This window comes from Palaemon carinicauda, chromosome 28 (assembly GCF_036898095.1).
Source record: "Palaemon carinicauda isolate YSFRI2023 chromosome 28, ASM3689809v2, whole genome shotgun sequence".
NCBI lineage: Eukaryota > Metazoa > Arthropoda > Malacostraca > Decapoda > Palaemonidae > Palaemon > Palaemon carinicauda.
This window is the reverse complement of record NC_090752.1, coordinates 40,732,236-40,748,797: the sequence shown is the minus strand read 5'-3', so window position 1 is coordinate 40,748,797 and position 16,562 is coordinate 40,732,236. Positions and strand designations below refer to the sequence as shown.

The window sequence follows — 16,562 nt, the reverse complement described above, 5'->3', positions numbered from 1 at the left end:
AAAGGTTACAGAAGCATGTTGGCAGCGGTCTTCCGCCACAGAGGCTTAGATCTTTCCACCAACAAAGATCTACAGGACCTCCTTAAGTCTTTTGAGACCTCAAAGGAGTGTCGGTTAGCCACACCAGGGTGGAACTTAGATGTGGTTTTAAGGTTCCTGATGTCAGCAAGGTTCGAACCGCTTCAATCAGCCTCTTTTAAAGATCTCACTTTGAAGACTCTTTTCCTTGTTTGCTTAGCAACAGCTAAGAGAGTCAGTGAGATACACGCCTTCAGCAGGAACATAGGTTTTACATCTGAAACGGCTACATGTTCCTTACAGCTTGGTTTTTTAGCTAAAAACGAGCTCCCTTCTCGTCCTTGGCCCAAATCGTTCGAGATTCCAAGCCTGTCCAGTTTGGTTGGAAACGAACAAGAGAGAGTACTTTGCCCAGTAAGAGCTCTTAAGTACTATTTAAGACGTACAAAGCCATTACGAGGACAATCAGAAGCTTTATGGTGTTCTATTAAGAAACCTTCTTTACCGATGTCGAAGAACGCAGTTTCTTATTACATCAGGCTTTTGATCAGAGAAGCCCATTCTCATCTGAATGAGGAAGACCACGCTTTGCTGAAGGTAAGGACACATGAAGTTAGAGCTGTCGCTACTTCAGTGGCCTTCAAACAGAACCGTTCTCTGCAGAGTGTAATGGATGCAACCTATTGGAGAAGCAAGTCAGTGTTCGCATCATTTTACCTTAAAGATGTCCAGTCTCTTTACGAGAACTGCTACACCCTGGGACCATTCGTAGCAGCGAGTGCAGTAGTAGGTGAGGGCTCAACCACTACATTCCCATAATCCCATAACCTTTTTTAATCTTTCTCTTGAAATGCTTTTTATTGTTGTTTCTGGGCTCGAACCTGTGCCGCCCAGTGAATAAGCTCCATTTAGCACTTATTCTTAGGTAATTTACTGCTAAATATACCAGAGAAAAAAATGTAAAGGAGTGCTAGGTTAACTAGCTCGCTCACCTATTGGTGTCGGTATAAAATTGGGCGTATAATTCAGAGGTCCCGCACTATTTAGATTAATCCACGACAGAAACCCCAATAGAGGAGAGCCGTTCAACCTCACTCGGTACTACTAACAATGCATCCGCTCAGAACCCAACTCCTTTTAGCACGACGAGTATAGTAACCCGCATTTTTGTTGTGCTCTCGATTTTGGTTTATTTTCCATTGAATTATGGCTTCTTCGTCGGTTTCCCAGGAGACACCGTCTAAGTTAAGTACCAAGCTGGGTTTTACTGTGTTTTGAGCAACCTAGATCGTTTAATATTTATATTATAGGAGTTTATTCTCTTCGTTCATATCGATCTTGCTTGATTTCACTACAGTTGGTACTCCTGTTTTTGAGAGCTTTTAAGTTTCACTTGCGGTGTTACTATGTGTATTATTTTTATTGTCAAATATTATTTGTTATTGTGAATATTCATTATTTAGCATTTAGAATCCTCGTGGTTCAATCTTGGGCCGATATCATTTACGTATCGTTATGGCTGCCGACCTTCGTGCTAGGCGGCAATGTTATTTTTAGCCATCAGGTGTGTCTTTTGTCATTTGATTATTATGTTGCATGCCTTGCCCAAAATTTTCTATGTGTTTATTCATATAATTTTTAACGCTATTATTATTATAATGAATATTTGTGCCATTACTCCGTTTGATCTGTCTGGTTGGGGATCGTCAGTTGGTAGCCCTGCTGCCTCGCTCACGTGATCCTCCCCCACGCTCCCCCTCTCGCTAGGTGGGCGGCTAGGCTTCTCCCCCCTCCACTAAGGGACCGTTGCCTTCCCTCCTTTTAGAGGGGGTAGTTCAGTGTTTTTGGACTTTGTCCTCCGGGTGGCCCGGCGGGTTCGTCTCTGTCTAGTCTGGTTGGCCACCGGTCAACAGAGTTGGATCCCGGTGCACCCTATTTTATATTCACTTATCACACTGGTTTATGTTATATGAAACCCTCTGGGTTCCGTTGGCGGTTCTTATCTACAGTTCCGCCCCCCCTATTTAATTTATAACAGTTCCTATGATGATTATATGACAGATCACTACCCCGGAGTTCCTATACGAATTGGTTTTGGATACTTTTATTTCCCGGCCCGGGGCTTAGCCTCGCCCCGGGAAATCAGACACCCTGTGTCTAAAATTTTTGTTGTTGCATCCTTTTTTATACTCCCGGCTCGACCGGAATGGATGACTATACTTTAGTCTAAGCTAGACTTTTGTTTAGGCCGGGTCCTCCGGACCCGCCCCTACTTAAGAATAGTACAGTTAAGCCCTAATCTTGTGTTAGGCTTATGTTAGGCCCGGGTCCTCCGGACCCGCCCCTACTTAAGAGAATTACAGTTTCTCATATACTATTTACTTTAGTCTTAAGCTAGACTTATGTTTAGGCCGGGTCCTCCGGACCCGCCCCTACTTAAGAATATTACAGTTAAGCCCTAATCTTGTGTTAGGCTTATGTTAGGCCCGGGTCCTCCGGACCCGCCCCTACTTAAGAGAATTACAGTTTCTCATATACTATTTACTTTAGTCTTAAGCTAGACTTATGTTTAGGCCGGGTCCTCCGGACCCGCCCCTACTTAAGAGAATTACAGTTTCTCATATACTATTTACTTTAGTCTTAAGCTAGACTTAGGTTTAGGCAGGGTCCTCCGGACCCGCCCCTACTTAAGGGAATTACAGTTTCTCTTATACTATTTACTTTAGTCTTAAGCTAGACTTATGTTTAGGCCGGGTCCTCCGGACCCGCCCCTACTTAAGAGAATTACAGTTTCTCATATACTATTCTTTTTATAGATGGTGCATTGTCAGACGACAGCCTGTGCAGCTGTTTTACATCAGCCCTGCGGCCATACTATCTGTCGGTCTCACGCCCTCTGCGGTGTGCAGCTGGAGGACGTCGTGGTATGGCACCCGGATAACTGTGTGGTCTGTTTTGACCTCGTTACCACCCTTGGATCTGACTCGGTGAGTTCCGTTGGCTATGTTGCCTTCTTATTTATCTTACCTTTTTTGGCATACATACACTATTTATTTAGTAAGATATCTATGGTCTTGAAGGACCACTGGGAGTCTGCCCTTTTATAATTCCCACTATTATTTCAGGCATCCCCGGAGCAAAAGTCTGCGGCTGGGGCCACACTGAAAGTGTGGGTTGGTGGTTTTGCCCGGAACGTGAAGTCCAAGCGGCCGTACGTCCTCTCCGAGGACTACTGTTCCCTGATTTACCCCAACGCCAAGTCTTCAGCCGCTGTGGCTAGGCATGTTGCAGCTCCCATCATTGCCCACATTGATGCCACCATAGCGGGGTTTATTGATCCAGAGCAGGATCCGTCGGACGCCCCCGGAGATCTAGAAGACAATGTTGCCTCCATGAACCTTGACGTGGAACCCATGTTATTGGATGATCCAGATACAGGTAGGGTGGTAAGTGAGGCAGGTGTTTCTGGCGCTGAGATTCCTATCCTCAGCCCCTCTCTTTCTTCTTCTTCTGATCGCTCTTCCTTCCATGGTTTTTCTGGGGACCGTGATTCGTCCCAACGATTACACCCGGTTCCCCCCAAAAATAAGTCTAGAACCTTACCTAAAGTTCATAAGCCTCATAAGGCTTCTCATGGTTCTAAACAGAATACAAACCTGTCATCTAAGGCTTCTGGCTCCTCCTCTAAGTCTCGCGACCCGGGAGTTCATTCCGCCACACCTGCTGCTAGCCCGGGCCTTTCCGAATCAGCCATGCTTCGCATCGTGTCGGAGAGGCAGGCTAAGTTTGTATCAGAGATACAGTCTAAGATGGACACGATGTTCTCTAACATCAGTCAGAGACTTGGGGCATTAGAGCAAGGTGCTCCGGAGCGGGTCCAAAGCTCTCTCATCCCGGATGCCTCTAAGCTCCCGCAGTTTGCCAAAAACAACCCTTGGCGTATGGCTCTTCATTCCCCATTCTCAGACGGAATGTTAACTTTGGAGGGTCTTGGCACTCGTCCCCTAGAGGACTTTGAATTCTTTCCTCCTGGTCTGGCATTTCCATTTCATGGTTATGCCAGGCTTACCGAGGAAGCTTTGGTTCGGTTAGACAAGGTCCCCAAGGAGACAGTCATCTTCCCAAAAGAGCAGGCCCAATCTGTGTGGGCCAGATTCCTGAATGACATCGGCTGCACCAACACTATGTTGACGCCTTATAAGAGCTCTTTTACAATGTTCCTAATGGACAAAAACTCCGTGACTCCATGTGTCAATAAGGTAGCAGAGCTTGCCTTCCAATATGCTCTGGAGGAGAAGCCCTTGCCTCCCATCCGAGAGGTGGATCCAATCTCCCTCCTTCTTCCTTCAGGCATTGAGTGTTGGGACAACGTCCATACCACATTTACCTCTGGAAAGCTAGCAGCAGACTGTGCTTCGGTAATGTTTAGTGAGCGGCTTCCCCGTCTCCCGGAATCCCTCATTAAACAGGAGTATGATTCTCGCCTACGCGTTGGCCGTACTCTGAACCTGGCCACTTCCACGGAGTCGATAGCCTTGACTTACGATACTGAGAGTATTTTTAAATCTCTCAACAAGGCTACGTTGCAGTCATTATACTACGACCTGTATGACTTCGCTACTGCTAAACGCAAGTGTCGCAAACATGTCCTGGCAGAGGCGACTATTAGGCATGAACCTAATAAGCTGATCCGGTCCTCCTGCTGGGGTTCAAACCTCTTCCCTGAGGACGTTGTAGAGGAAGTCTTGGCGGAGGCCACTAGAGTCAACCAGAGCCTTAAAGCCCGTTGGGGTTTGACTCCTAAACGTAAATCTGACCCTGCAATTTACCAAGCCCGGGGTAGGAAGAAGCTCCGTCCATATACTTCCATTCAGTATCATCTCCAAGGGACTGGGGTGGAGTTGGATTCAAGGACCTCCTCCTCCGAACAAATTTCGTCAACATTCCACTCCGGACCTGGTCGAATTTGTCCAGGATCTTTTACAAAAGAACGCCGTACAAGAAACGAAACACCTGAAGTTTCAAGGCCGGCTGTTCAGTGTCCCGAAGAAGGATTCAGACAAGAGAAGAGTGATTCTAGACCTATCCCTTCTCAACTTGTCCATTCAATGCGACAAGTTTCGAATGCTTACCGTCTCGCAGGTGCGGACCTTACTTCCCCGTGGGGCCGTCACCACCTCTATCGATCTTACAGACGCCTATTATCACGTCCCGATAGCGAGACACTTCCGTCCGTACCTAGGCTTTCGCTTAGGGGACAAAAGTTACTCCTTCAAGGTGATGCCTTTCGGGCTCAACATCGCCCCAAGGATCTTCACAAAGTTAGCAGAAGTCGCTGTTCAGGAACTCAGGAATCAAGGGATTCAAGTAGTAGCCTATCTGGACGACTGGCTCATTTGGTCAGACACCTCCCAAAATTGCCTAAAAGCCACTCACAAAGTCATCCATTATCTTCAATCTCTAGGCTTCCAGATCAACTTCAAGAAGTCCCGTCTTCTTCCAAAATCGAAGTTCCAATGGCTCGGCCTGCAATGGGATCTTATATCTCATACTCTGTGTCTTCCCAGACCCAAGAGGTTAGAGATTGCAAGGAACACCAAACGCTTTCTCAAAGACAAAGTAAGTTCCAGACGACTCCAAGAGAGGATTCTGGGGTCCCTTCAGTTTGCCTCAGTGACGGATCTTCTTCTGAAGGCAAAATTGAAAGATATCAATCGTGTCTGGCGTTCGAGGGCGAACCGGAAGCTCCGGGACAGGAAAGTCCGCCTTCCTCCCATTCTACGGGAAAGACTTCTTCCTTGGACAAGAGCAAACAGTCTGTCAAAGTCAGTTCCCCTTCGATTTCCGCCTCCGAAATTAATCATTCACACAGACGCATCCTTGTCAGGTTGGGGCGGTTATTCTCAGCTCAAGAAAGTTCAAGGTCTTTGGACTCCCTTGTTCCGCCAATTTCACATCAATGTGCTAGAGGCCATGGCAGTTCTTCTAACCCTGAAACGTCTTGCTCTTCCCAAGAAACCACACCTTCGTCTGGTCCTCGACAGCGAAGTGGTGGTCCGCTGCCTCAACAGAGGCGGGTCAAATTCAGGGCCTCTGAACCATGTTCTAGTAGCCATATTCTCCCTAGCAGCCTTGAACCGTTGGCATCTTTCAGCTGTCCACCTGGCGGGAGTCCGGAATGTAGTGGCAGACGCCCTGTCCCGGACCTCCCCTCTAGAATCGGAATGGTCACTCGATCTAAAGTTATTTCGGTGGATTCTCTCTCAGGTTCCCGGTCTCCAAGTGGACCTCTTCGCCACGGAATCCAACCACAAATTGAGAGTATATGTGGCTCCCAATCTAGACCCTCAGGCTTACGCCACAGACGCCATGTCACAGAATTGGGACACCTGGGAAAAGATTTATCTCTTTCCCCCGGTGAATCTTTTGCTGAAAGTTCTAGACAAACTGAGATCCTTCAAGGGACAGGTAGCCTTGGTCGCACCCAACTGGCCCAAGAGCAACTGGTATCCTCTCCTGCGAGAGTTGAGACTGTACCCTCACCCGATACCCAATCCGGTTCTGTCTCAGATAGTACAAACACGCGTTGTGTACGCTTTCTCAAACATTCAGAGCGCCCTAACTTTGTGGACTTTATGAAGTTTGCGGCTATGCATGGTGCCAATATTGATCCTCAAAACACCTTGTTCCTAGAATCGGATAAACGGGATTCCACCATCCGCCAGTATGACTCTGTAGTTAAAAAGTTGGCAAAATTTTTAATAGACTCAGACGTAAACTGTATGAACTTGAACCTTACAGTCACTTTCTTTAGATCTTTATTAGAATCAGGTCTGGCAGCCAATACTATCACCACTATTAAATCGGCTCTGAAAAAGATCTTCCTAGTGGGTTTTAACATAGACTTAACCGACTCTTTGTTAGCTTCAATTCCGAAAGCTTGTGCCAGACTGAAACCGGTTACTCGTCCTACTCCGGTGACCTGGTTCCTTAATGACGTACTCAGATTGGCTTCTGATACCATTAAAAGTTCTTGTGATTACATTCCCCTTCTCAGGAAAACACTTTTCCTGGTGAGCTTAGCTTCCGGGGCAAGAATTTCTGAATTGGCAGCCTTGTCGAGAGACCCGGGTCATATTGACTTCCTGCCTTCGGGAGAGGTCCTTCTTTCTCCTAACAAATTCTTTTTGGCTAAGAACGGAGACCCTCAAAACAGATGGTCTTCCTGGAAAATTGTTCCCCTCACGCAAGATCCGTCTCTGTGCCCTGTTACTACTCTTAGGTCTTATTTATCCCGGACCTCCTCTAACTCCTCGGGGCCTCTATTCGTTAGAGAACAAGGCGGTACCATTACTATTAAAGGGATCAGGCAACAAATTTTGTATTTTATTAAACAAGCTAACCCTGACTCTTTTCCTCTTGCACATGATATCAGGGCGGTTGCTACCTCGGTGAACTTCTTTCACCACATGAATTTTACAGACCTTTCCAGGTATACAGGGTGGAAATCACCGTCAGTGTTCAAGAAACACTACCTTAAACATTTGGAAGCCCTAAAATTTTCTACAGTAGCCGCAGGGAGCGTAGTTACTCCCAAGTAACTCACAGGTTAATGCCTTGACTCTTTATCTCTCCCTCTTACCTGCCTCATTTATACCCTATTGTATTCGTTGGTCTCGCACCTGAATACTGTTATTATATTTGTAAATTTTTATATACTCCTGAGTATCTGTATATATTATCACTCACGGCATTATTATACCTATAATTGTTTTTTTTTTTTTTTTTGGTACTCATCTCTGATTAAAGCATCCTTTATTTCCCTTACGCTTATGTTTTTTCAATATTAAACTTACCCGATAATCATGTAGCTGTCAACTCTGTTGCCCGACAGAATTCTATGGAGGGATACGCCAGCTATCACAATACTAGAAGGGGGTGTTCTTACCAGCGCCACCTGTGGCCAGGTACTCAAGTACTTCTTGTTGACACCTCCTCAATTATTCCTCTGTCGTGCTTCTGACAAGACGTTCTGGGATACGCTTATGTTCTTGGAGTATTTTCACGACTTTGGTGAAGTATTTCTCTTTGATTTCGGCTGTCGCTTTACTGGAAACTTCTATTTTAGCTTAGTTAGCTTTTGGAATTAATTTGATTATTTTTGGTGACGAAGAGAGTATGAACTCTCGTTCACCTTTCAATGGCCGACCCTTCCCTTAGACGGAAGTGTTGGTGTCTAAGAGAGTATAGACTCTCTTTCTTAATTTTGCTTAACAAAAGTTATAGATTTATTTTTATATCTCTCCGCCTCTTATAGGCCTCTTCGATTAACTTCCTTTTATTATAAACTTATTAAAATTAATTTTTATATTTGTTTATATTCGACCTTCCTAATAGTAGGCGGTCTTTTCTTGGTACCGAAGTTAATTATCGTGAGCCCGTCATTTCGGTTTTACCTGTTAACATATTATGCTATTTTAAGGTCTTTGAAAGAATTTCTTTGATAGTCTCGTACTTTTTCAAAGTTGAACTAACGTTTTGTTTGTCTCGGCAGTTGTTGACGTTCAGAACGTTTCAACTTGCACTCTATCGTTACGATAGAGAAAGAATGTTCACGGTTTCACATTGCAGTAAGAGTAACCGTGTCTAGCGTTTTGTTCATTCTTTCTTAACTTAATGGTTTTGATCCTAATAAAGGAACTTTTCTTTTTGGGAAATATTTCAGTTTTTTCCTTTAACAATAATATGTTTTAACGATATATATGATTGGGCTCTTCTCTCAGGTTCTAAGTCAAGAGAGAGAGAGAGAGAGAGATAGAGACGGAGGGAGAAAGAGGATAAACGTTTCCCTCAAGCCTGCCAGGCGTACGAGTAACGTCGTTATCGTTTTGCTCTTATCCCTAGTCTCTTTAGGGGAAGAAACTAAACGTTTCTAGAGTGATCTAGTGTTTAGTCTCTTTCCAGCCACTGAATTTTCTTTCATTAGATTTTTCTGTTACATTGTAATTCTGTTTTCGCAATTACTAACTTTTGAGAAGGATAGAATTGCGTGTTTCAGGTACAAACCACTTAAAGTTTCGAGTTCAGTGAAATAAGTGCAAACAGAAATCAAAGTGATAAGTGATTAGCGCAAAGTATGTCAGTGTTATGCGTGAGGGTACTTTTGTGCGCGCCAGTCGTCCTCCCAGTCCGGGACCTCTTGCAAGCTCCCAAGCCCAGGGGAGAAGCAATGTCGAAGGGCATAAGGGTTCGGCAGGCCTTGATCGGCGCACAGAAGTATCCTCGGTGGTTGTGGGCGTGTCTTACCGAGACCGTCACTCCCACCCGCAGACGATTGAACCCTTATTTTGCTCGTCTGCAGAAGAGATTTAGAGGAGAAAATAAAGGCAGAGTTACGCTGGTCTCAGGTCTCAAGACCTCTTAAACGTAAAGTCCAGACCTATGCCAGACGTACGAAGTAAAGTTCAACAACCCGGATGCAGTCATTGGGTTAGCTCTGTCTCTCCTCAGTCATCAGTTTGTCGGGCTGAGAGTGCGCCTACACTCCCCCCCTCCCCTATGCTCGCTCCGCCTGATCGCAGTACCACCTGCCAGGCGTACGATGTTGTGGATTCTACTACAGTCCATGCAAGCACAGCTTTCGGACCTGATGCGTGAGTGTCGTGCTGAGAGTGTTGCACCTCCTCCTCCTCCTGCACCGGTGGTGCACCAACCGCCTGCACCCGTTCAGCCTGTGCTGCACCCGCCTGCACCGGTGGTGCACCAACCGGCTGCACCCGTTCAGCCTGTGCTGCACCCGCCTGCACTCGCTGCACCCAGTCGCAGCACCATCTGCCAGGCGTACGATGTTGTAGACTCTACTACAGTCCATGCAAGCACAGCTTTCGGACCTGTTGTGTGAGTGTCGGGCTGAGAGTGTTGCACCTCCCCTGCACCCGTTCAGCCTGTGCTCAACCCGCCTGCACTCGCTGCACCCAGTCGCAGCACCATCTGCCAGGCGTACGATGTTGTAGACTCTACTACAGTCCATGCAAGCACAGCTTTCGGACCTGTTGTGTGAGTGTCGGGCTGAGAGTGTTGCACCTCCCCTGCACCCTTTCAGCCTGTGCTCAACCCGCCTGCACTCGCTGCACCCAGTCGCAGCACCATCTGCCAGGCGTACGATGTTGAACCTCTTTCTGTGTTCGCTGTTCCCAGTGTTGTTCAGCCTCAGCCTTCTTTAAGGCAACCTTCGGTTTGGGATCAGGAGGATTACCCCACTCTTCCTCCTCCTCCCCTGGCTGCTCCACCGGTGGTGCAACTCTCGGTGGAGGTACAACCTCTTCCACCTGTGAGTCAGTCTCCTCAGCTGCTGCACCGAGCTCAACCCGTGCACCCTGATAATGCACCTTCCACTGTTGTTGTTCCAGCTCGTTCTGACTCTGCTGTTCAGCATACCTTACCTCCTTTTTCTAACCATGGCAAAAATATGAATCATGAGTTATGAATGTAAGGTAAACATTATGTTGATTTTTAAACCCCATGCAAGCATGCATAAAGCACTCTAGCACTGGTCATGGAATTTCTGAGAAATGTTAAACGCCATGCACACGCTCTGCTTTCCTTACAGCAGGCTCTGCTTACAGCAGGCTCTGCTTACTACATGCTCAGCATTCAGCATGCTCTGCATTCAGCATGCTCTGCATACAACATGCTCTGCATACAGCATGCTCGGCTTTCAGCATGCTATGCATACAACATGCTCTACATACAGCATGCTCTGCATACAACATGCTCTACATACAGCATGCTCTGCATACAGCATACTCTGCATTCATCATGCTCTGCATATCTTACCGCATGCTTCTCAACATATCTTGGGTTGTTGCCAACTCACTAGACTGTCAAGCAGTTTCATAACGTTGCCTTCTAGTCTGCTGCTTTTGCACCAGTGAACCCTCACTCAGAGAACTTAGCTTTTCTAGGATAAGGTCCCTGTAGATGAGAAAGTTCTTTTCTCCCTCCTTCTGATATTCCCTGAGGACTCTGTCATTTGGAGGGAGCCTTTAGCTGCATAACCTCTTATGGACTTTTATTTAAGCATAACATGCTTACAGGGAAGGTAATGGTTCCACTTCAGCCGCTAATCCCGTCTGTTACCACACCTGCTCCCATAGACCTTGAGCTGTGTTGCATGACATGCAGTCCAAGCTTAGTCCTTGTTAGAGGATTTTTGTTTACGGAGTCAATGTGTCACGGGGAAGACGTTCAACAACCAACAGAAGGGACTTGTTGTGACGCAGTGCGGCAACCTCAGCAACCCGTTAAGGAGTTGTCTGTACGACCCAGATAGTCTAGACAGATTCGGGTTGTCACTGTACTTCCTCGCTTGCCCATGATTGTCAGTTTACAGACTGTGCAGCAGTATCATGATCTTGTGTCCGGCTCCGTCAGACGACTGGCTTTTAAGAGCTCCCACAAGTCGTCGCTGTCTGGAGATTTTCAAATGGACTATGGATCTGACCAAGGAACTGGGCCTCCTGGTCAATTTTGAGGAGTCTCAGCTCGTTCCATCCCAGACCATTGTTTCCTTGGGTATGGATCTTCAGAGTCGAGCTTTTTGGACTTGTCCGTCGGCCCCAAGGATCTTCCAAGCCCTAGAATGCATCCAGAGCATGCTGAGAAGGAACCGATGCTTAGTCAGGCAGGGGATGAGTCTAACAGGGACACTTTCATCGCTGGCCCTGTTCATCGAGTTAGGGAGACTCCACCTCCGCCCCCTTCAGTATCATCTAGCTGCTCACTGGATAAAGGACATGACGCTAGAGACGGGCTCAGTTCCTGTTTCCGAAGAGATGAGGTCTACTCTAACGTGGTGGAAGAACAGCATTCTTCTCAAGGAAGGTCTACCTTTGGCTGTTCAGACCCCCGACCACCGTCTCTTCTCGGACGCATCAGACACGGGCTGGGGTGCGACACTGGACGGACAGGAATGCTCGGGAACATGGAATCAGGAGCAAAGGACACTTCACATCTATTGCAAGGAGTTGTTGGCAGTTCATCTGGCCTTGATAAACTTCAAGTCCCTCCAGCTTACAAGGTGGTGGAGGTGAACTCCGACTACACCACAGCCTTGGCTTACATCTCCAAGCAGAGAGGGACTCATTCGAGGAAGTTGTTCAAGATCGCAAGGGACCTCCTCATTTGGTCAAAGATCGAAAGCTCACGCTGGTAACGAGGCTCATTCAGGGCGATATGAATGTCATGGCAGATCGCCTCAGCCGTAAGGGTCAGGTCTTCCCCACAGAGTGGACCCTTCACAAGAATGTTTGCAGCAGACTTTGGGCCCTGTGGGGTCTGCCAACCATAGTTCTATTCGCTCCTCGATGACCAAGAAGCTCCTCTTGTATTGTTCTCCGATTCCAGACCCAACAGCAGTTCGCGTGGATGCCTTTCTGCTGGATTGGTCCCATCTCAACCTGTATGCATTCCCGCCGTTCAAGATTGTCAACAGGGTACTTCAGAAGTTCGCCTCTCACAAAGGGACACGGTTGACGTTGGTTGCTCCCCTCTGACCCGCGAGAGAAGGGTTCACCGAGGTACTGCAATGGCTGGTCGACGTTTCCCAGGACTCTTCCTCCTAGAGTGGACCTTCTGCGTCAACCTCACGTTAAGAAGGTACACCCAAACCTCCACGCTCTTCGTCTGACTGCCTTCAGACTATCGAAAGTCTCTCAAGAACTAGAGGCTTTTCGAAGGAGGCAGCCAGAACGATTGCCAGAGCAAGGACGACATCCACTCTCAGAGTCTATCAGTCTTAATGGGAAGTCTTCCGAAGCTGGTGCAAGGCCAATGCAGTTTTCCTCAACCAGTACCACTGTAACCCAGATTGCTGACTTCCTGTTACATCTAAGGAACGTAAAATCCCTATCAGCTCCTACGATCAAGGGTTACAGAAGTATGTTGGCAGCGGTTTTCCGCCACAGAGGCTTGGATCTTTCCTCCAACAAAGATCTACAGGACCTCCTTAGGTCTTTTGAGACCTCAAAGGAACGTCGGTTGTCCACTCCAGGCTGGAATCTAGACGTGGTCCTAAGGTTCCTAATGTCATCAGGATTTGAACCGTTCCAATCAGCCTCTTTTAAGGACCTCACATTAGAAACTCTTTTCCTCGTGTGCTTAGCAACAGGTAAAAGAGTAAGTGAGATCCACGCCTTCAGCAGGAACATAGGTTTCACATCTGAAACGGCTACATGTTCCTTGCGGCTCGGTTTTTTTGGCTAAAACGAGCTTCCTTCCCGTCCTTGCCCTAAGTCGTTCGAGATCCCAAGCCTGTCCAACATGGTGGGGAACGAACTAGAGAGAGTACTTTGCCCTGTTAGAGCTCTTAAGTACTATTTAAGAAGGTCAAAACCATTACGAGGACAATCAGAAGCCTTATGGTGTGCTATCAAGAAGCCTTCTCTACCAATGTCTAAGAACTCAGTTTCTTACTACATCAGGCTTCTGATTAGAGAAGCAAATTCTCATCTGAAGGAAGAAGACCTTGCTTTGCTGAAGGTAAGGACACATGAAGTGAGAGCTGTGGCTACTTCAGTGGCCTTCAAACAGAACCGTTCTCTGCAGAGTGTTATGGATGCAACCTATTGGAGAAGCAAGTCAGTGTTCGCATCATTCTATCTCAAAGATGTCCAGTCTCTTTACGAGTACTGCTACACCCTGGGTCCATTCGTAGCAACGAATGCAGTAGTAGGCGAGGGCTCAGCCACTACATTCCCATAATTCCATAACTTTTTAACCTTTCTCTTGAATACTTTTTATGGGTTGTTCGGTCGGCTAAGAAGCCTTCCACATCCTTGTTGATTTGGCGGGTGGTCAATTCTTTCTTGAGAAGCGCCGAGGTTAAAGGTTGTGATGAGGTCCTTTAGTATGGGTTGCAGCCCTGTATACTTTAGCACCTTTGGGTTGATTCAGCCTCCAAGAGGAACGCTGCGCTCAGTAAGGAAGACGAACTTAAAAAAGAGACAGAGTAACGGTTCAATTCGACTTCCTTACCAGGTACTTATTATTTCATTGTTATTTGAGATAACTGTTATATGAAATATGGGATACTTAGCTATCCTTTAATCTTGTACACTGGTTTTCACCCACCCCCCTGGGTGTGAATCAGCTACATGATTATCGGGTAAGTTTAATATTGAAAAATGTTATTTTCATTAGTAAAATAAATTTTTGAATATACTTACCCGATAATCATGATTTAATTGACCCTCCCTTCCTCCCCATAGAGAACCAGTGGGACCGAGGAATAATTGAGGAGGTGTCAACAAGAAGTACTTGAGTACCTGGCCACAGGTGGCGCTGGTAAGAACACCCCCTTCTAGTATTGTGATAGCTGGCGTATCCCTCCATAGAATTCTGTCGGGCAACAGAGTTGACAGCTACATGATTATCGGGTAAGTATATTCAAAAATTTATTTTACTAATGAAAATAACATTTTTCCTTCATTTTGCAAGTTTGGTGACATTTTCTCTTGTATAGATTCACTGGGCGGCACAGGTTCGAGCCCAGAAAAGGGATTTTGACGTAGGAAAAATCTATTTCTGGGCGAAGGACCTGTGCCGCCCAGTGAACCCTCCCAGCTCCTCTCCCTTGGAGTCCCCAAACTTTGGGTGCTAAGGAGTTGGGTTCTGAGCGGATGCATTGTTAGTAGTACCGAGTGAGGTTGAACGGCTCTCCTCTATTGGGGTTTCTGTCGTGGATTAATCTAAATAGTGCGGGACCTCTGAATTATACGCCCAATTTTATACCGACACCAATAGGTGAGCGAGCTAGTTAACCTAGCACTCCTTTACATTTTTTCTCTGGTATATTTAGCAGTAAATTACCTAAGAATAAGTGCTAAATGGAGTTTATTCACTGGGCGGCACAGGTCCTTCGCCCAGAAATAGATTTTTCCTACGTCAAAATCCCTTTTTTGGGTTGTACGGAAGGCTAAGAAGCCTTTCGCATCCTGGTTGATTTGGCGGGTGGTCAAATTCTTTCTTGAGAAGCGCCTAGATTAGAGGTTGTGATGAGGTCCTTTAGTATGGGTTGCAGCCCTTCATACTTCAGCACCTAGGAGTCGCTCAGCATCCTAAGAGGATCGCGAGGCTCAGTAAGGAAGACGTACTTAAAAAGGCAGAGTAATGGTTCAAGTCGACTTCCTTACCAGGTACTTATTTATTTTATGTTTGTTATTTTGAATAACTGCTAAAATGAAATACGGGATACTTAGCTTCTAATGTTAACATATATGCTGGTCTCCACCCACCCCCCTGGGTGTGAATCAGCTACATGATCATCAGGTAAGATTAATATTGAAAAATGTTATTTTCCTTAGTAAAATAAATTTTTGAATATACTTACCCGATGATCATGAATTTAAGGACCCTCCCTTCCTCCCCATAGAGACCCAGTGGACCGAGGAGAAAATTGGTTCTTGTTGACAAGAAGTACCTGAGTACCTACTCGACAGATGGCGCTGTTGTTGTACACCCCCACTTGTATAGCGATCGCTGGCGTATCCCGACCGTCGGTTTTCTGTCGGGCAACAGAGTTGCAGCTACATGATCATCGGGTAAGTATATTCAAAAATTTATTTTACTAAGGAAAATAACATTTTAAGAACTGACCTACTCAAGAAAAGGAGTCTCCGGTTAAAGCCAAAAAGCCAGATTGCCAGGGACGTCCACCCTCTTAATGGGTGAGTCACTCCTAATAAATAGCGTAGGTTTGTATTCCAGTTACGAAACAAATGACAAATTTGGAGATAATTTGTATTTTTCCTAATGATACAGCTATTTATACAAACTTACCTGCCAACCCTGTACCCCTTGAAGTCCTACCTCCAAGCAAAGTGAGCTCAGTCACAGGTTTGTGAGTAGGAGGGGTAGCTAGCTATGCCTCCCTACCCCCCTTACTAACCAGAGGGATGTGTAGTTAACCCTCACTAAATTTTAATGGCTCGTCCTTTCAGCATCGCTGAAAATATTACCCCTAATAAATAGCTATAGGTTTGTAACGTTAGGAAAAATACAAATTATCTCCGAATTTGTCATTTTATCAGGCATTAATTAATCGTATGTATGTATTGCTTTTTTGGTTTCCCTGTTCATATAGACATTGTAAGCCAATTAGTAATGAAAAAGCAATTGAAATTGTCAAATAAGCTAGGAAATGATCTTGATTGCTAGATGAAATTTACTAATTTTTCAGAAGTTGTATTATGGAAATAACAGCATGTGTTCATCCAGCATTGATGGGCAATATCTGCTGTGATTGTGGTATGGTATTGGAAGACAATGAAATCCCTAAAAGTGATACAGTCAGTATGATACACTCAGTACCTGATCTCAAGATAGCAAAAGAGGTAGGTTTTTTTAATTGATACCAAATACTAAGTGGTTTTTATGAAGTACATGCATACGCAGTTTATGTTTTTTTAAGGATTCATTTCAAAGAGTACTTGTAACAGTAATAAAGGCAGTTCAAAACTTGTGAGTGAAACATTAGTTGAAAAAAG

The 16,562-nt window shown here is 45.8% G+C and overlaps 1 protein-coding gene across 2 annotated transcripts in view; it reads left to right on the top strand.

Annotated features, from left to right (window-relative positions):
* The window catches only part of LOC137621516 (RNA polymerase II subunit A C-terminal domain phosphatase-like), a 124,539-nt gene that overhangs the window by 49,398 nt on the left and 58,579 nt on the right, over window positions 1–16,562 (top strand). For both annotated transcript variants that reach the window (XM_068351871.1, XM_068351870.1), the window contains exon 3: window positions 16,256–16,409. In XM_068351871.1, coding sequence (XP_068207972.1) covers window positions 16,256–16,409 — 154 coding nt within the window. The remainder of the gene's footprint in view (window positions 1–16,255; window positions 16,410–16,562) is intronic.